We start from the raw sequence: 20,231 nt of genomic DNA on the forward strand, positions 1-20,231 counted from the left end.
GAGGTTATGTATGCTCACAGAAGGGAGCATATCAATATGAGTTTGCCTGGTCCCATTTTTAAAATTTAACATATTCCCATAAACATTTAAACACAATCCATATAGCCCTTTAGGGATTATGATAGAACATCTCTAAGATTGCATGAAATTAAAACTTGTTCATATGAAACAGCTTTTTTAATAGGTTAGTGTACATCACCCTTAGCAAAGAAATGTATCGTTTTAATTTATTTAAAGCATGAATCATTTGAAACAGGCAGCCTGAAGCCAAACTCATCCCAACTTAAGCACTTATCTGAACAGTGCATTTTAAAGACATTTCATGTCAGCACTAATAATACATTGTAACAGAAGTGGATTTATCAGTCGACTAATATTTGCTATATTAACCTGAGCTATAGCACAACATAAATTTAGCTAGCATGATCCTTTTAGGATGCTGGAAGATGCGGTATCTAAACTGTCTTTCTACAGAACATATCTTTCTATCTTTCTACAGTACAGTTACTTTTGGGCTTTCAAAAGTACCTGTACTGTTGAAAAAAAAAACAACAGTTTTGAAAGCAACAAATCACACAATTGTATTACAGATTTGCATAAATGAATAAACTTAATGTGATGCATAAGAAAAGGCAAGATTACTGCACTCAAAATAAATTCATTAAAAAATAAATATAGGCATATTTTATTAACTATTTGCATCTATTTGATTTTAATCATCTTTAAGCATATATATGAAAACAGCAGAGGGCCTAACACAGATCCTTGCTGCACTTCATTTTTAAACACTGTAAGGTTACATGCTTACTAATTTACAGAGACAAAATAGTAAGTGTAGGACAGGTAGGATCTAAACAACCCAATTCCTGGAGGGACAAGCCTTGCAGAGTTTAGTCTGAACTCTGATCCAACACATATACCATGTAGTTTGCAAACAGGCCTAAAGGGCTTAATTACCGGACACTAAACACTGCAGGGCTGTAGCCCACCAGGAACTCTGTTTTTAGACCCTGGTCTAATGCCTGTTCCTGAATACCAATGTTATTCTGTAATCTATCTAACAGTATGTCATGATTTATGATGTCAAGCACTGCACTAAAATCAATCTAAACAGTGAAATGCAGCCTTATTTAGGAGCAAGAAGCAAGTCATTTGCAATTTTACCAAGTTCAGTTTTAGACACAAAACTAATATAGGAAAAATAAATCATATATCACATACTTTCGGGAAGTCCTGTACCAGCTAGGCATCTGCCATTGAGATGAACAGGAATGCTACTGGATGATTGAGGTATTACAGACCTCAAACTGTGAGCTGCCACATTCAGAGCACTTTTCTTTATAGAAAGTTGAATTCTCACTACAGGACCCACTCTAACATGAAAGATGATTCAAGGGACTTACTTTGCCAAAGAAGTACATGTTCTACATTTCAAAAATAGACAGTGACAGAGCCTTTGAGTGGAATCAAACATCATCCTCTGAGACACTTCAGTATTTTTATTCTTTTCTGCAGCCGCTGCACCGGTGGCTCCATGTCAAACTGAGAGAACACCAATAACACACATTCCCTGTGAGTGCTTGTGCGTTTACTTAAAAGGGAAATGGTGCATTTCTCTTCAGGAGAACAGCGAAGACATCCTGCAGCGACACTCATTCCCCCCCGGGAAACAGAATGAAGGAAGGGAGGGAGGAAGGGTAAAGAAAGAGGGGGTGGGATTGTCTTTTAACGTTACTGTGTGTGTGTATATATATGTGGCAAAAGTTAAGATCAGTTTGTCCGAGACATTCTTTATCCAAAGAGCCGGATCTCCAAGTACATTTCAACAGTATAAATACAGTTCCACATAAATACATCCTCCACTTAAGAACTCAAACAAACAATAACATTGATGAAACAAACAAGAGTAGGCAGTAACACTGACCTGATCTAAACCAATGGAACCAAAAAACCCAACAGTAGTATGTTAGTGGATTGGTTTGATGGGCTCTGCACTGGGTGAGGTTGATTTGCATGAAATGAAAGTTGCACCATGCAGATACACATGTGCTTTTACAATATGAAAGCACTCATGACACAGAAGGAATGGGGAACCGCAGAGAGACACAAACAAGAGATGACAGAAGTTTGACCAGGACACGGGGTTGTGGAGATCTGAAACTAGACAAGCTCAAGTGTGTTAGATTTAGTTCATATAAGATGGTGAGAATAGTGATGTGGCTTGTAGGCTTGCTCTGTTAGATGGGCAGCTGGAACTTGACATCAACCTGGGCCTCTTTGGCCAGCGAAACAATTTCAGAAAGCTTTACAACCTAGAGAAAAAGATTAAGAAAGGTATGGTAAATATTTCAGAGTTGACCTTTTATTATGATCATCTTAATTATATTACAGTGTCCTAAATTTTAATAGTAAAATACAAAAAGTGCATGACTGTTGTGATCATACAGTGGTTCTGCATTCAGGGAGGAAAGACAAATTGCTTGTAGCTGGAAATCTTCTTTGCTTTGGAAATAGTTATTGTATAATAATGAGATATTTGATTCTATTTGACAGCAACATCTGCTTTCATTTTTCCATTTGTACACTTTCCTCTTTTTAATTAACATAGGTGCAATTTGTTACCGTTAGTTATTGTATTAGGTACCATGAATTAACAATGAACAGCATTTTGTTTTACACAGCATTTTTTTTTATCTAGATTAATTTATTCATAATTTATTAGTTTGATTTGTTTATCCAAAATACCTTAACACCATTTATATTTTATACTTGAAAGACATTGTATAATTTTTTTTTTATTTATAACTTATATATTAATATATATGTAGAAATTAATGAATTGAACCTTGTTGTGAAGTGTTTCTTATGCATGTGAATTTTTTATTCTTTATTCTTCCTCAAAAAAATAGAAAGTGTAAATGCTGCCATTTGAAACATTAATGGCAGGTAAAGTTAAGGGAAGTTTTGTCCTGTCTCTCAAGAAAGTGAAAGGATTTTGGAACAATTGAGAGGTGACTAAACGATGACAGATTTTTCGTTTTTGGGTGAAAAACAACTTTAAAACCTCATATTTCTTTGGACTATTAATCTGATTCCTGAACCATGATGGGTAGATTCATCTCTCCACTTCCTCCACATATCAGTTTCAATTTGCCCATATGCATGCATAAATAAGAGAAACGCACCATTTTGGCCGCCTCGTCCAGATCATCGCAGGCCAGGATCTTCAGAGGGCTGGCAGCGATCAGAGCCTTGGCATCGTCCACTCTTGTTCCTGGAGATCAGACAAGTGTGATGAGAGTGAGATGAAGGACAGAAAACATGAGCCACCTGCACAAATATCCCTTTCCAGAAACCTTTTTTCTTTCTGTCACCCTTCTGTCAATGTTTCCTCTCTCCCAGACGTTCCAGGTCTTCCTGGGGGATTTGTGCTACCTTTTATTGATATAGACAGTACAGTGTCCTTACAGTTTTTGACTAATGAATTTCCAGGACTTTTCCATGAACTTTCTAGTCGTCTGCACTTGATAAGGTTTTCAATAATTTATCAAATTCAGACTTCTTCTCTAAAGAATTCTAAGAAGCGTTCTTACCAATCTGTGAACCAGTTAATGATAAATAAATAAAAAAGTCAGTATCATAATGGCTAGCAAGTTGCAAGCAAGTTGTACTTCATACAGCAATATCTAACCAATGACGTGATTTTAAAAAAGTGTGTAGCTAGAAAAACCTATAATTTTATTACTGATAATATGATTCAAATTTTCAGAGCCTCGCCCTTTTAAATAAAGTATTGGATTACAAACTATCCCTTCACCTCTCCATTAATCACAGTCACCTGAACCATCAATCACAATCATAGTATTAAGTTCGGCCTCCCTCACCTTGTAACCGCACTACGATGGGGATTTTCAGTTCTAAGTCAGTGACAGCCATGATAATGCCCTGTGCGATGACATCACACCGCATGATGCCACCAAAGATGTTCACCAAAATAGCTTGGACCTATAACAGAGAACACAGGAAAGCACTGAATACTTTCTGGCATAAGAGATGTTATAAAAGTGCGGCAATAAGAGCAAGAGCCAATATAATTCCCTTGATCGTGATATTACCTTTTTATCAGAGGTGATGAGCTTGAAGGCCTCCGTCACCTGCTGTGCAGTCGCTCCACCTCCAACATCCAGGAAGTTAGCAGGGGTTCCACCATGTAGTTTAATGATGTCCATGGTGGCCATAGCAAGTCCAGCCCCATTGACTAAACACAGGTGACATCAAGCGTATTGTTTACACATACACATATTCAAACTGGTCAAAATGGTACAAATTGCATCAACACAGAAAGTTTACTAAAAGTGGAATGTAATATATAAAGATCTTTACTTCTAATTCTTTATTTAGAAATGTTAAAAATGCTGAAATGTGGGTCTAATTTTTTAATCGTCCACTCAGTGCTGTGATAAGGTTTCTCTAATGGATGGTTGTGGGTTTTTGTACTGACCCAGACAGCCAATAGTGCCATCTAGGCCGATGTAGTTGAGGTCTGCTTTGGCTGCCTGTCTGTCTCTGACATCCTCCTGGGTCCAGTCTCGCATGTCGAACACTTTCTTCTGTCTATAGGCAGCGTTTGAGTCAAAGTTGATCTTAGCGTCCATACACATCACTGCAAAGCACAGAAGAAAACATCTATGGATGCATGAAACTATAGGCTTGTTATGGAGTATTATAGTGCACAGCATTTGAAAAACTGACCATGCATTGCTTTTCTGCACTAACACTGTTAAAGCATATCAGAGCAGCTCAGTTCACATTAAATGAACCAGCATATTCTGATAAGCTGAAACAAACACCAGATCATGATCTGCACAAAAATAAATGAGCACAGTGTGACATTTAATTGCCTGATCCAAAAATCCATATTGCAATATTGATTGTGCAGCCTTAGGACTGGAGTTGTGTACACAATGTATATAAAATGTAAGGTGTCTGCTTTAGGTTACCAATGCCAGAGGAATCCTCCACCATTGGGTTGATCTCCAGCATAGATGCATCATACTTGATGAACACATCATAAAGTTTCAACATGTTTTCTGCAGCTTCATTGATCAATGCAGGGGGGAAACCCATCTTCTCTGCCACCTAAGAGAGAGTGAGAAAAAAAAAAAAAGAATAAAAACATTTTTCATGCAGAGGTCAGTGTGGGAACATGTCGATATACAGGAATACTCTGCACCTCACCTTAATAGCCTGATCCATCTTTATTCCCTGCACGATATCAATAGGTTCTTTCACAATAGCATCAGGATTCTCTGCAGCCACATCCTCAATGTTCACGCCCCCCTGAGAACTGCCAATCAGCACAGGCCCCTGTAGGGGGTGGAGTAGAACCCATATATTTTAAGAGCAGGTGAAACCAGTAAAGTGCTGACGTTTCAGGTCAGACACAGTAAAAGTTGCCCTCTACTGACCACTCTGCTTACTGCAGCACAAAGTGGTGACGTCATTTTTGAACGCTTGTAAAAAGACTTTATACTTGGATGCACATATGCAAAGCAGTTTCATAGAGAAACCAAGCAGCAATGGCCTAGTCCGTGACCTCTTACCTGGAAGGACCTCTCCATGGTGATGGCAAAATAATACTCTCTGCGTGGGTATCTACGCTCACAGATAAACACCTGGTTACAGATCCGCCCTGCCTCTCCGGTCTGCTTAGTGAACAGCTTCTTGCCAATCATCTTTGAGGAGATATCTCTCGCTTCCTCTGGCCTGCAGACACAAAGCGAGTGAGAAGACAAAGGGGAAATTGGAAAAGTGATAGTGAAGAACAATAAATTAGGCACAAACACTCACGAGTAAACGATTCTGACACCGCCTTTCAATCCTCCCTCAAAAGAGCCTTTGCCTCGACCACCTGCCAACACTTGGGCTTTCACCACCAGGTCTTTAGAGCCTGAAAAACGAGAAAGAATAAACAAGAAAGAGAAAAACCTTGAATAATTCCAGCCAAACAGACGCAGAAGTACACAAAACACGCAGCTCAACCCTTGCTCAAACAAACAAATAGCACTTAAATTGACAGAGATGAAAGATTCACTACAGAGCTGCCCCATCTTCAACCAGTGAGTCACACTGTAATCAGCTACAGTCTCCAAACCTGCACAGACCTGCTGTACAGACACACAGAACAGGCTTACGAAAGTCTGGACCTGATTGTTATGATAAATGTAAGGCCAAATAACAGACCAGGGAGGATTAAATAGTTTTTAATTGAAAACAACAGACGTGAAATGCCAATAAGAACGATTTAGGAAGGCATGGCATCATAAACTCAATTACGCCTGTTTAGTAAAATCAGTAAGTTGGAGTTTTATACATTTTCAACTGGGAGTTAGTAACATATTTCCAGTAAAAAGACAGAACTATGCGTTTCATTAACACTAAAATATTCTTAATTAAAATTAGTTATTATTTACTCACCCTCATTTTGTTCCAAACCCATAAGACCCATCCTAACAAGGAAATATTAAGCAAAATGATCATGCTGCCTTTTTATGCCTAATGGCTTGAATTTGACTGTTCTTCACTAGACTACAAGGGATTTTTTTTTTAATAAATGAATTTCCAGCATGAATGTGTTACCTTTAAAGACATTTATAATGTTACAAAAGCTTTCTATTTGAAATAAATGCAGTTCTTTTGAAAATTCTATTCATCAATAAATCCTAAAAATAGGTTCACAAAATAATAATAATAAAAATAATTAAGAAATTATGGAAAACAGCAGCATAAATGTTCTGATGAACTTCACAGAACATCATTCACAGGAGGTTTAGACATCAAGAGGGTGAGTAAATATTTACTGAATTTTCAGCTTTTGACGAATGGACGACTTACCCTTTTAAAGTTTTACCATGTTGGAGCACTGAAAAAAAGGAAGTGCCCGACAGAATGCTATTAAACCACTGATTTGCCATTGTGAAACTATAAACATTTCCAACTTTGTCCATGTTGCAATTTTGCAAATAAAACACTCCTACTTTTTGCAACCCTGAATGTACAGTTCAGTGCATTTACCAGAGATGAAATGCACAGCAAATAATAAGGCTATTCATTTGGAAACAGTAAGTTAAGGACACACCAAGATTTAAACTAATGGGTAAATTAAACCCATTCTCTATTGTGCATGTTTCTCAGTCTAAAGCCAGTCCCTTAGTGCTTGTGACACGATACCCTTCCCTCCTTTATTCCAGCTAACAGCACTGCCTGTCCATCACGTATCTGTGCAGGTCCTGCCTATATGCTGACAGTTTGATTATAGTTTAGGCAATCCACAATATCCAGAGGTGATGCAAATCTATGTTTAGACTGCAGTGTGTGTGTTAACAGCACAACAGCTGAAACACAAACACACAGTGAATTCAAGACCCTAAGTAAGCTGGCTGTCTTTTCAAAGCACTGTAATCTGACCTGCATAAAAGCATTGCCAATGGCATTCCCTAAACGTATATGTGCGGCGTTAAAATACTACTCAAGATCATTCCAATGTGAAAAACATGTAAACAGTGGAAATTACAAATGCGTCGGTGTGCATATGTTATGGAACAGTTATGAAGCCTGCATCCCTTTTAGAATAAACATGGATGCCTTTCCTCAATTAGTACCCAGCATATGTCATGTGTTCTTACCGATCTGCTTGGCAACGGCATAAGCCTCATCAGGCGAGCTGGCAACCAAACCTGCGGGCACAGAGATGCCCGCTTCCTTCAGCAGCCCGATGCTCATGTATTCATGCAGGGAGAGGTTCCTCTGCTGCTGCACAGACAGCATTGGAGACGGCTGGGTCCCATGATTACTAAACAGACCTGATGTCCCGCCAAGCACCTGGTAATCGAAAGTTAAGAGAGAATACTAATTAAATCGAACACAAATAAAAATTCTGGCAAACAAGATACTGTTTCTACAAAGCCATGGTCATATATACACTGTAAACACTAACTTTTATAGATTGCTAAATGGAATTCGCAAACGGAAACATGAACAAGCTCAGCTTTACAAGGAAAAGGATTTTCCCTTTCCCTTGCTCAACAGATTAATACTTAACTGACTTTAGTAGAGTCTTTCAATAATATCTGGGATATTAGAATATGTGGAAGCATTATGTCTATTAAAACGTATCGGCTACACAAAGATTATTAACAGATGAATTAATGACTGATTAATATTTTGCTGTAACCCAGAGTACACTCAATATAGGAACAGCAGAGCAACTTGGGTGTCTTACTCAAGGGTACAACCTTATAATGACCATAAGTGAAACATTTATGATATTCAAATTATGATTCAGAAAGGTTTCCAGTAAAGGATACTATCATTTTGTTCATTACAACATGCATATTGGCAGTTTAAGAGTTGCAGTGGTTTAAGAGTTAATTTTATTAACTAGCTGGCACTACAGTTAAATAGAAACACTGAAGTGAAACAAAACAGACAGGTCCTCTGTCCGTGTAGGTCAAAGTTAACTCGAAACCCCAGATGACATGGACAGTGTGTATGATAACCATGTAAACAAACAACACAGAACTTAACTTAAATCTACCTAACTACAAAAGCGCACCCCCTCAAAAGAAAATGAATAGGTTTGCAAAGCTAAGCATTTGTAACAATGACAGGCAGCTAGCCTGAAGGCTAATGTCAAAGTAGAATCGCCCACTTGGTTTCACTAAAAGTGGTCAAAAAAGCAAGCCACTTCACAAATGACAGTCGCATATAGTTATCTGAAGTGTGTACGCAAAACTGACCTTAGCTGCTGAGCTTAAAGTCGTCCTGGAGCCGGAATTCCTCAGTCCAGCGGACAACCGGCCACAGATCAGGGACGTCGCCATGTTGCTCTGTGCACAAGCAGCGCAGCACAAAAACAAATGACTGCACGCGCCTGCGCCAGGACGTACGTCAACTGCGTAGCTCCAGTTTGAGAATCTCAGCTGGCGATGTCCTTCCCCGTGTACCAAAGCTTACTGTTCAAATCAATTCACGTGTTTACTGTGACAAAGATTTGCTTTCTTATCGGAATTAAGATTATTTAATACCGTTTGTACATCTCATAGTGCACAAGCTTCAACCAGATCGTGAAAGGTATGCTTTCTGTTAGGAGATTCATCTATCAAATAAGATATAGGTAAGTTAGATTATGATGTGATTTCCAGTAAAGTGTTGCTTAATTACGCTTATGCGGATCCCCAGCATTGCACATGTCCTTCCCTCTCACTAGTGGAGGGGGTTTTGATTCATTCCAGTGACTCGAGTATTTTCAATTCGCTCAGCAAAAATATTCCTCCAGTGTCTCTTTTCATACTTACGCCAGTAGATGGCAGCAAGTGAGTGTATTTTTGTGCATTGTGGCAAGTTATTGAATCATGTACTCATCATTCAGAAATGGTTTAAGTGTTTAAGCCACAAATCAACTGTTAAGCAGATCTATTAATATTTTCTCCACCTTGTAAAGTTCTAGGTATGAGTTTTGACATGTGAAAACAAAAAAGACAATCGTTTCTATGGTGTAGCTTGCATCATTTGAATTCTACATAGACATCAGTCATTTTTTAACACAATAATGATTCCTCCACCTTTTGTCACAATATCTCAGTGCCTTTATGTTAAAGGTGCCATCTGTGATGTTTGGCAAAAAAAATCAAGTCATACTCCACATTCCATAACAGATGGGGGCAGTATGCCTCAATAAAGTGAATTGGTCTAATCTAGAGTAACAAACAAGAAACGGCATAGTCTCTATGCTCCGCCCCTACTTTCACAACAACACTACAGCCATAGCCGAAGCCTAACTGTGCGTTCACACTGCCGGTGTCAAGAGCATCAAAAATCGCTCTTGCCGCTCTGCTCACGACGATGCAGAAAGATTTGTGAGCGCTCAGACGCTCTAACGTAGATCGAATGCTTATTTTGTATTTAAAGCGGCCAAAAGCAAACAAGCTTGTTGATCTCGTGCAGACTAACCACAAGGAGTTATAAGTTAACCTCATTAAATATTGTTGTGGACGAAATATTAGGATCCTTTACTTAAAATGAACAATCTCAGACACCTTGGTCCACGTATCACTTTTAATTTATTTTTTATGTCCCTGTACGCAAACAGGGACACATCATAGATTAATACAAAAGCTAAACAGCAATAATCAACCGGTCCTTTATTCTGATTGGGAAATAATGTGCCAACTCTCAAGCATTCAGCGTGAGACACACGCAATTTACTCTTTTCACATGCTTTCACGCCACACATCAATTTTTTCATGCACAGAAAAACCACGAAGCAAAGAGGACACGGAGACCAACAAACTAGACAGAGCAGGTTAGTTATGATATAATAAAATGGGTAACGTTAAGTTATAGCTAGCTAATTATCAAACGCATCAGGTTCAGGCACGCCGACAAGCCGTGCGAGTTATTCGTGTATTGCAGGTTGGCTGGTGGTTATGTTGCCCGCATACCGCCTAATGCTAATGCTAATGCTAATGCTAATTAAGGTTGATATCTCTGCAGCACTATAACTTGACATTTTTTTAATGACATCATCGCCCTTATTTCTTCTCATTCTTTTGATGCGTGTAGGTCGTTACGGATATTTTTACCTCAATTTTTGCATATGGCACCTTTAAACTATAAAAATGCACCATTTTACTCTGTAAAATACAAAAACGAGTGATTTTATTATTCCTATTTTTTATTGAAAGGTTAGAACATTAAGTTAGATGGTACTCCAGGTAAATACATTAAAGTCATAGGGATTCAGCGGACATCAAATTTGGACAACTGCTATATAACTGTTTATCTGTTTTAACACAGTTTTAATACAATGTCTGAAGCCGTTCAAAATGGAAAACCCATTCTCAAACGTCCTGGAGTGGGAATTGGGGTTCTTGTGACAGACTCCTCCAATCCAGGATGTGTCCTGTTAGGAAAAAGAAAAACCAGAGTTGGGAAAGGAACCTACCAGTTACCAGGAGGTCACATTGAATTCGGGTGAGTTTACTGTCACAAAAATGCATCAGTGTGGTCTTTTACTAATGTATCGAATTCTCTCTAATTCCTGCTTATTCGTTAACTTTTCTATAGAATTAATACACATGGGTTGCATATAAATTAATTACATTTTTTAGAGAAACTTGGGAGGAATGTGCCCAGAGAGAGGTGATGGAGGAAGCTGGTGTCCGACTGAAGAACCTTCGCTTTGGATCAGTCGTCAACTCCATCAGATTGGAAGAAAACTACCATTATGTCACAATCTTCATGCAGGGAGAACTGGACAGGTCTTTCTCAGCTGAACCAGTTAATTTGGAGCCAGAGAAGAATGAAGGTAACCCATTTCTTTGAATGTGTTATTGCCTGTGTAGTCTCAGGCCCAGATGGCCCACCCACAGATCAGATAAAAATCTGTCATGTGAGACCTTGGCAGTCACCATTACAACAGGTTTTAGCAGTTCTGAGCAAATATTAAAATGTTTTTTTTTTATATATATGGTATGATAATGTTGACATGGCTTTTTATAAATCAATAAAAGCTTAAATCCCATGTTTTTATGTTAAAAGTAACATATATGTTAAACAAGTTATTAATTAAGATGACATTAACATAGAAATAAAAGATCTACACACAAGTAATCTCTGTCCCAACTTCAAAGTCTTGACCTTCTTAAGTATATCCATCACTTATGATCATACAATTTGACATAATAAGTTGTATTTATATTCAATTATTAAGAACCGGTCGCTTTATATTTTGTCTAGACACACTTGTAATATCTAAATGGGTGCTTTTTGGCCAGAATAAACACTAGTGTGAGCCAGACTATATGTCGATAGTCAAAACTTGATTTTTACATAGTCATTCACTGTGTACAACCAAATTATGTGCTTTGGTTTTCTCTGTTGTATGTTTGATTTCTATGAGTAAGTAGTGACCAAGTATAAATTAGTTTATTTAGTATTAGACATCAGTTTATTAAATGAGTGTAGCTTATACAGAAAACTGGGTGATTCATTTTTAATTATTTGACTGTATCTGCCCATATGCCAAGCAGCCGCAGTATTGCTGCAGTATTTCACTGCAAGCTTCAGATTCAGTGTCTTTTAATTATGTCTTTTTCAGGTTGGACATGGAGGCGGTGGGAGGATTTTCCCCCTGAAGAGCAGCTATTCTTGCCATTAGCCAACCTGAGACAGCAGGACTTCCAGCCATTCAGAAAAAGTTAAAGGGATTTTCTGTAGTTAAAACATTACCTTATCTCACCCAGACCTAACCTTATTGAGGCTCAGGTGAAATGAATTCCCCTTCAGGCCTTTTCTCACTCATTTTGAAGAGAGCATTGACCTGTTGAAAGGACACATGCCCTGACCTTAAGTTGTGAGATTGCCATACTGTACTTTCTGTGAGATTGACATAACTGTTATGGATAATTCATTAATGAATATTATTCCAGTTTCTCAAGAGCCTAATGATTTTATTGAACACACATGTATATTAAATTATATCAGCTAATATCAGAATTTTTTTGTACATGCCAGTATATTGAGTATATAGCATTTTAAGTGTGATATTTTGTTAAAATATTAAAGTAACAGTTTACAATAAGGTATTGTTAATATTACTGAATGCATTAGGTATTCATAAAAGCAATACTTTTACAGTATTTAATTTTGCCCACTGTTAATTTCTACATAATAACATTTCAAGTGTTAAACTAACATTAACCTGAATTAATAACGAATTGTATTTTATTGTAAAGTGTTACCAATATTTCATCATAACTTCCTCATGCAAACTTACTCTAACTGTTTTCGACCAGACAACACCTTTTGCATTTGTAATACTACTGCAAGGATTTCATAACATATTATTTTTCCACATAACCCTTACCTGCACTCAAATAAACAGTACCTGGTAGTTTTCAACATGGTAGGTTGGACAGTCTCTGTTTTTTTTAAACCACGCCCCATCAGTGAACTGATTACATTATATTATATTATATTATATTATAGTATATTATAGTATAGTATAGTATACGTTGTGTGTTCATTTAATATATGTATTACATTGAAATGTAACTTTAGTAAAATAAACTATGTTATGTATATTTGGTGGAAACAGCGCCCCCTTCCTACTCGAGCTAAATTCGCCAGCAGCTCCACAGCAAGTTGTGAAGCAGCACAGTGTACAGAGGTCGTCGAGATCGTCAAGCTTTCTCTTGGCTGTAGTTCGGTTAGGGGAAAAACAACATTGACAAAACAAATTTCAGTTACACAACATGGTGAAACTCGCTTTCAACTCCGCTCTCGGACAGAAGGATTTAAAAAAGGAGGAGAAGGATGAAGCTTTGATCCCTCAGGATGTGGTGAGTTTCGTTAGCACAAACGCTAACCGGCTAACGTTAGTGAACTAGAAAACAACGCTAATAACAACATTGCTTTTAATCATTAATTTTTTTATAACGTGTTTATTTGTTGTAACTGTGGGCGGTCAGAGTGTTTAAATAAACATACGAAAACATTAAATGAATAGGACTTTTGCAAAAATAAACATTCAAAGTAAATAAAAACATAGTTGATGTTTGACGGGAATATACACGTTATTTACGTCAGTATGACTGGAACACGTAGAAGATGTTTGTTTGGGTTTTGTGAGGATTATAACCTTATTTTTTGTCTGGTAGTTTTGTTTATGTGAGTGTAGAGGGAAGCCATCTCCTGCCTTGTTTCAGCGAGAGTGTGTGTGTGTTAGTGAGTGTCAGACAGCTTTGAGCTCACAGGAAAATGGCCGACAGTCCCAACACAGACACCAGGATTTAAAACATCAGAAAAATCCAATTTTGCATTGCACTTTTGAGATGTTTTCCATCAAGATTCCCAATGCGTGCACGTGCAATGTTCAGATAAATAAAAAATATTGCATTAAAAGGAATGCACGTACACACATATAAATATCATGCATTGCATTTTTCAGTGCTTGTTCTAGTAGACTGATGATTGTCTGTGCAGTTATTGCAGTATTTAAAATTAAACCGTTAATTTCATATAAGATTTAAATTTAAAGGTATGCGGCTGTATACATGTCTCTTGTACTTCCTGAATAGGTTGCAGTCTTAAACATAGTAAAATCAGGAAGAGGAAATACATGTTTAGCCAGCTGACTTTCATAAGTGTGAGACCAGCTCCCACGCAGATGCATGCACCGTCTGGCTGCTTCTGTTTCTCAAATACGATCATCAGCTGGCACTGAGGATGAGTCAGCGAATTGGGTTGATAATCAAGAAGAAGAGGTCGTGAATCATTCATAAGACACTGTTGTGTCTGCTGAAGCACTGCCACTGCGATCAGACCAACAGTGCTGCCTGATCTCTCTGGCACTTTAAGCAAGGAGCTTTTCGGCAGGCATATGTCTTGAAGAACAAATTGATTCAGAATGTTTCATGCATGGAGTAATGCTTCTTACCTTTAGACATTCCTGGCAATCAGAGACTATAATACTTAACTAAATTATTTAAAAGGTGTCAATTCATCATGAGATAAGCTGTAAAAAACATGCAGTGTGGTCTCAAATCCTCTGTCACACAGGTGATCAAAGCCTCACTGAACTTGACTACCTAAAACAGACATCTTTGTTCTTTGGAAAAACTCCTGAAGGACCGGGTTATTTAGACAAAGACGGTCTCTGTTAGCCATGCCATAATCTGCAGTGTGTGTCTGTGTGTGCGAGGGCAAGGCTGTGTGTGTTTGAAACAGGAGTGTTTGTGTGTAAATGTGCAAGTGAGGTATTTTTAAAAAATCTTTATTACTTACAATAAGGTTAATTTTGTAATTATAGTAAGTGCATGATATTTGTTATACAACGTGTAACAAGGACATTACAAAATATTTTCATATGAAAAATCATATATATTATACATTTTATGCCATACATTACATATTCTATATATTTTTGTGTAACAACAAATTCTGTAAGCAACAGAATATTTTAGTATTTTAATAAAAACTAATAATAATAAAACTAGCCATTTTATTCTAAGGGATAATACATTATCAAAATAGCATTTAATTTGAGATATGTTTCGCTTTATTTTTGATGTGACCACTTGCTTTCTGAAGAATTTGATGCTGATGGTGGTACGCAGACTGGACTAATCGATATTAAAATGTTGACTGTTTTCATTCTTGAATAGTATTTGCAGCTCTAATCATTTTCAAACAGACGCTATTTGAAATATGAAATATGTCTGTGCAAGATCATAAAGTTGGTGTTTACTGAACTAGAGGAGAGGTAATGATGACTAGACTCATTTAAATTGCAGCATTGTCATGGGAAATTGAATACAGACTGCATCCCTTAGACACACCTGTAAAAGAACCTTTATGTATATTATAGATGTTTCTAGCTGAAATGAACTTGTTTTTGTTGCTCATGATTTCCCTGGAGTCTGCAACATGATTGGCTGTTGTAAACACAGGAAAGCTTAGCTGCTTTATCTTCTTTTGCTCTCATTGTGTTGTATATGAAAAATGACACAAACAAAAGATTTGGTGCCAAATTGTCGCCATTTTCAGTCTGAATTGCTTTCACTTTTGTCCTTGTTCATCTGTGTCAGCTGATGTTTTTGTTCATTTGCATCATGCAGTGTGTTTGTTCCTGTTGGTCTCTGGAGGGAGGTTGGAAATCTCCCAGTATCTGTTGCACACAATGCAATTGTTTTGTACAAAGCCACACCCAGACTAAATACGCTTGCACATAAAATTGATGAAAACACCACAAATAAACACATGCGGGGTGCACTTGAGATTGCAATCTGTGTGAACATTTGCAAACAAAAACACAGTTTCCAACAGTAAGTTCCCATACATATGGCATCATGAAGTGAGACCGTATATTACATAAAAATTTAGATTATATATGCTAACTAAAGAGTAAAAGTAGTCACCAACTGCTGATTTTTACTAGAAACATATATTTCATCTTTTCTTCCTGCTTATGTGTGCATACAGGACTTGGAGGATGGTCTGCATATCAGGCAGCAGTCCAGGGCCTGGTGCTGGTGCATGTGTTTGGGTCTGGCCCTCATTCTGTCTGGCGTGGTTGTGGGCGGAGCTTACCTGTACAGGTATTACTTCATAGAGGTGAGAGAACCATATCCATTCGCTGCACCACATGAAAACTCGGAGTAAGAAAGTGATCTGTTGGATCCTTAAAAAGTATTCAAATGTTTTAAGATTTACTTCAAAATGTAAGACAATAAAAATTCCAAACATAGATTCAGTGATTTCTTTGTCAGTATGATTGAAATGCAAGGCTTAACTAGGTTTTAATAGAATTTTAGTTTTTAGTTTTTTTGTTTTTGCATTACAGGATGCATTCAACAATATATTTATTTTAAGGTTTTGTATTGTTACAGTGTTACTAGTATATTTTTAAGTTGTTTTGACAGAGTGTGTTATGGTTGTTGTCAAAAGTGCATTATGGGTGTTGAAGTTTTTGGTTAATGGAAATTCCACAGCACTTTTTCTATTATTTCTTTAGTCATGGTGTAGCAACGATTAAATTAAGATAATATCTTGTCGGCGGTAAATAACCAAATTCCATTTTTCCGTTTTAATTTCTCTATACTCTGTTTTAATGCTTAAATTAAATTGTATTCATCAAAAAGCTTGTCTTATTAATTGAAATCATAACACTTGTGGTATTAAAGAGCAATTCATTAAAAGTTTAACAAAAAATTACACTTTTAAGGCCCTTTTAAATGTTTAGTTTTTTCAAATCCTGTTTCCCATTAATTTTCTGGATTCCATTTTAATGGTTTAAGTAAATATTAATAATCAAAAGCTTCTCTAAAGAATGATAATGAATACATATACTTTCTGGTAAATATTCCTTTTAAAAATGTTTTAATAATTTTATTAATAGTAGTTAGTACTATCATTAGATTAGGTAATATTTCTCTCACAGTTTCTTCTAGTTAAACCAAACTTGAATTTTGACAGGTTGCGGTGGGGACCTTAAGGTTTCTGTTTGTATGTGATTTAACAATAGCTTACTCATAAAAAAAGAAAATGGTCAAATGCTCATTAAGTGACACTTTTAGAGGTTATGTTCATGTGTTGATGTATTATTCATACTGAGGCAACAGAGGCTGAAAACACAGCAAGTGTCAGGTGCGCTTCTGTAGTAAACCAAACCGTTTGTCTGTGCCATTTATTCACACAGAAACATGCAGAACACAGGCTTCATATTAACATTTTTGTGGTTTAATATTCACAGACACTAATTAAATATAAATGTTTGTTTTTCTTTGGTAATAAAATCGGTGCAAACTTCAAAACTCACTAATGTCTTATTCCATTTCCTTAAGCATACTGAAACATCTAACAAAGGGGTGCCCAGACTTTTTTGCGAAATCTACCAAGTGAAAAATAAATAAAATACATAAATGTATAAAAAGCTTGTTGGGATGTGTCTTTGTATTGCGTTAATTTCAGTTCATTTTAAAATAAAAAAATAGATATTTTTAATTTCTTAGTAGGCAGTAGGCCTTAGCAGCCTTTGTATTCTAGTGTTATTTCTTTTCAATTCCATGTAATTAATTTTAAACAAAACAAATTCAAGGTAGATTTAAACATTCTGTGTTCTTTTTTGCAAACATACTTTGCAAAAATGTCACTGCAGGTATTCTATACAACTTAAAAGTACATAAAGCTCAATTATACAATAATTTTAACAAATAAGCACAAGTCAACCTACCAAACCAAACAAGACCACAGGGAGACGTCTGCATATACACTACTGTGGATCTATTCAGGATCACTAAACACATCAAAAAAATTAACTTTCTGAATGTGTGGAACCTCATCGATCTAAAGTCAGAATAGTTCTTCTATTAGTTCTTCTGTGTTTGGAGTGTCTGATGCCCATATCTAGGCTACACAAACACCACTGATCCTCCAAAATGAGCACCCGTTATAAAACCAGTCCCTCCAGGAATTCGCAGAACTTTTTTCTGATTTTTGCAGCCTAAAATGACTGAAGCTTTTCTAAAAATGTGCGGTGATATTTGTGGCATTTCTTATTGTTTTGCGCTAAAAATATACCACAGATAACATTCTTCTTACATGGTTATGACTTTTCTGACTTCAAGAACCACTGTAGGGGCTCCAGATTAATGTTTGAGGACACCAGCATTAGTGCCATTAAGTTCTACAAAGGTGGCACCAGCACCTGACAGTAAAGCACTCACCCTAATCACACATGCACATCTCAGAACTGTCTGTTCGATGTCTGCATTTACATCTGCAAGATTTATTTTTGTGCTGAGATGTATTTTTTCATCTGCAGTATGTTTCAAGATGTTGCCTGTAAGATTTCAAATAGACATGTATTAGAAAGGATGTAAAACTGCTTCTGAGACGTTTGTCAGAGTACACAGCAGATGATTCCCAGATCTTTAGCAGACGTCTTACAGATGCAATAAATATATTACATCTGATCAAACTTACTTTTATTACTGTCATTCATAATGTCTAAATGTAATGAATTAATACAAATCTATATATTAGGGAGTGGAAATGGCCTTTAAGTACTTAAAAAAAAATTTTTTTTACATTAAAGCATGTCAGCATATTCTGTTACACCAAATACACCAAATAATGATTTTTAAAAACCCATAATATGACCCCTTTAAGTTAGATGGCATCCCCGGTTGAGAAAGCAAAGGTTATTAAAATGATGTGCGATCAACCTATTGGACACCCCTGTTCTAACAGAATGATGTGTCTAGTTGATCATGGTGAATGAATGTGTCTCTTCATAATGATGGTCTTCAGGAGGAGAGGATGTATTTCTGCGGGGTGAACTACCATGAGGAAAATTACAAGATGCAGGACAGCCAGGAGGAAAGCAGCATGGATTTGCCATCGGCATCCAAGAGGATTGAGGAGAGAGTGAGGGTTTTGGAGGATGAGGGGGTGGAGCTCATCAACATCCCAGTGCCCAAGTTCAGCGACAGCGACCCTGCTGACATCGTTCATGACTTTAACAGGGTGAGAGCCGCAGTTTATCTCCCTTACAAAGTCATACGTTCGCACACGATTTCATCAGATTCCCCAAAATAAACTACACGTACCAAAATAATAACATGGTGGTTTTCCTTCTATGCTTTTAGAGACTGACAGCTTATCTGGATCTGCGTCTGAACAAATGCTACATCATTCCTCTCAACACTTCTGTGGTGATGCCACCCAAAGACTTCCTGGAGCTTCTTGTCAACATCAAGGTAACCGCAGCAATCCTGCCATCTTATATTTGAGCGTCTTCAAAATAGCCATCTTTTAGCCTGCCTCAAAACCTCCTGAACTGCCTACTAAAAAACACATGAGTAATGCCCAGAAATGAAGTCCAGGTTGATAACGGGCAAGGCCTTGCAACACAGTTTTAGTCTTGTGTTCAAGCATGTAATAGTAAAGCTTTGGTTGTGTTCGCAGGCTGGAACATACCTGCCGCAGTCCTACCTGGTGCGTGAAGAGATGCTCGTGACCGGAAAGCTGGAGCATGTGGATCAGCTGGGTTACTTCATCTACGGCCTCTGCAGAGGGAGAGACACTTACAAACTGGAGCGCAGAGAGGCCGTTTTTGGTAAACGCATGCATCCATCTGTACTTTTGGCGAGCATCTCATTGTTCTTCAGTCAATTACACACTAACCCCTATAGACAGTATTTGCCAGTTAAGACTCTTTGTCCCATTAATGAGACTTTACGAGGGTGTTTTTTGATATTATGTTTTATTTATGATATAATGTTATAAAAGTTTATATATATATATATATATATATATATATATATACATAAAAATATCACAGTTTGTAGATTTCTGATTTATTAAATGAATTTATTTATTTTGCCATCTACAGATTTTAAATCAACACTGTTCAATTCAAACGTCCTATAATTCAAAACATCCTTCAGTTCAATAAAAGTATCATGCATTATCACAGTTTTCAACATCGATATCAAGATGCATTTTTTTTTTGTCATTTTCTATGAGAAATGTTACCTCTGCCACTAACAGAAATTAATATCATGATATGGTTTCTGCATAAATATTAAGCAGCGCTACCGTTTACTTAGCAGAAATGTTTCTTTAGCAGCAAATCAGTCTTTTTAGAATGATTTCAGAAAATAAAA

At 37.0% G+C, this 20,231-nt stretch overlaps 3 protein-coding genes across 4 annotated transcripts in view; 2 read left to right on the top strand and 1 right to left on the bottom strand.

Annotated features, from left to right (window-relative positions):
- Positions 1-661: 661 nt before the first annotated feature.
- Positions 662-8,987, bottom strand: LOC127959315 (succinate--CoA ligase [ADP-forming] subunit beta, mitochondrial-like). Its single transcript, XM_052558396.1, has 11 exons — positions 8,799-8,987; positions 7,686-7,881; positions 5,851-5,950; positions 5,604-5,766; positions 5,239-5,367; positions 5,001-5,139; positions 4,502-4,663; positions 4,116-4,258; positions 3,885-4,005; positions 3,186-3,274; positions 662-2,312 (listed from the first exon to the last, which is right to left on the bottom strand). Exons 1-11 carry the CDS (start codon positions 8,880-8,882, stop codon positions 2,238-2,240), a joined length of 1,401 nt encoding a protein of 466 aa, XP_052414356.1. The 5' UTR covers positions 8,883-8,987; the 3' UTR covers positions 662-2,237.
- LOC127959317 (nucleotide triphosphate diphosphatase NUDT15) lies at positions 8,987-12,963 on the top strand. Of its 2 annotated transcripts, none has more exons than XM_052558399.1 (4): positions 8,987-9,132; positions 10,858-11,034; positions 11,172-11,368; positions 12,161-12,963. In XM_052558399.1, the coding sequence occupies exons 2-4, from the start codon at positions 10,868-10,870 to the stop codon at positions 12,262-12,264; spliced, it is 468 nt and encodes a 155-aa protein (XP_052414359.1). In that variant the 5' UTR covers positions 8,987-9,132; positions 10,858-10,867; the 3' UTR covers positions 12,265-12,963. The 2 variants fall into 2 exon arrangements, with proteins under 2 accessions (XP_052414359.1, XP_052414358.1); XM_052558398.1 differs by having other exon boundaries at positions 8,990-9,175.
- Positions 12,964-13,165: 202 nt separating this feature from the next.
- The window catches only part of LOC127959316 (integral membrane protein 2B), an 8,273-nt gene continuing 1,207 nt past the window's right edge, over positions 13,166-20,231 (top strand). Inside the window, exons 1-5 of the mRNA XM_052558397.1 lie at positions 13,166-13,403; positions 16,045-16,176; positions 18,874-19,089; positions 19,212-19,322; positions 19,531-19,681. Of these exons, the coding sequence (XP_052414357.1) occupies positions 13,317-13,403; positions 16,045-16,176; positions 18,874-19,089; positions 19,212-19,322; positions 19,531-19,681 (697 nt within the window). The 5' untranslated portion in view covers positions 13,166-13,316. The remainder of the gene's footprint in view (positions 13,404-16,044; positions 16,177-18,873; positions 19,090-19,211; positions 19,323-19,530; positions 19,682-20,231) is intronic.

This window comes from Carassius gibelio, chromosome B6 (assembly GCF_023724105.1).
Source record: "Carassius gibelio isolate Cgi1373 ecotype wild population from Czech Republic chromosome B6, carGib1.2-hapl.c, whole genome shotgun sequence".
Classification (NCBI taxonomy): Eukaryota; Metazoa; Chordata; class Actinopteri; order Cypriniformes; family Cyprinidae; genus Carassius; species Carassius gibelio.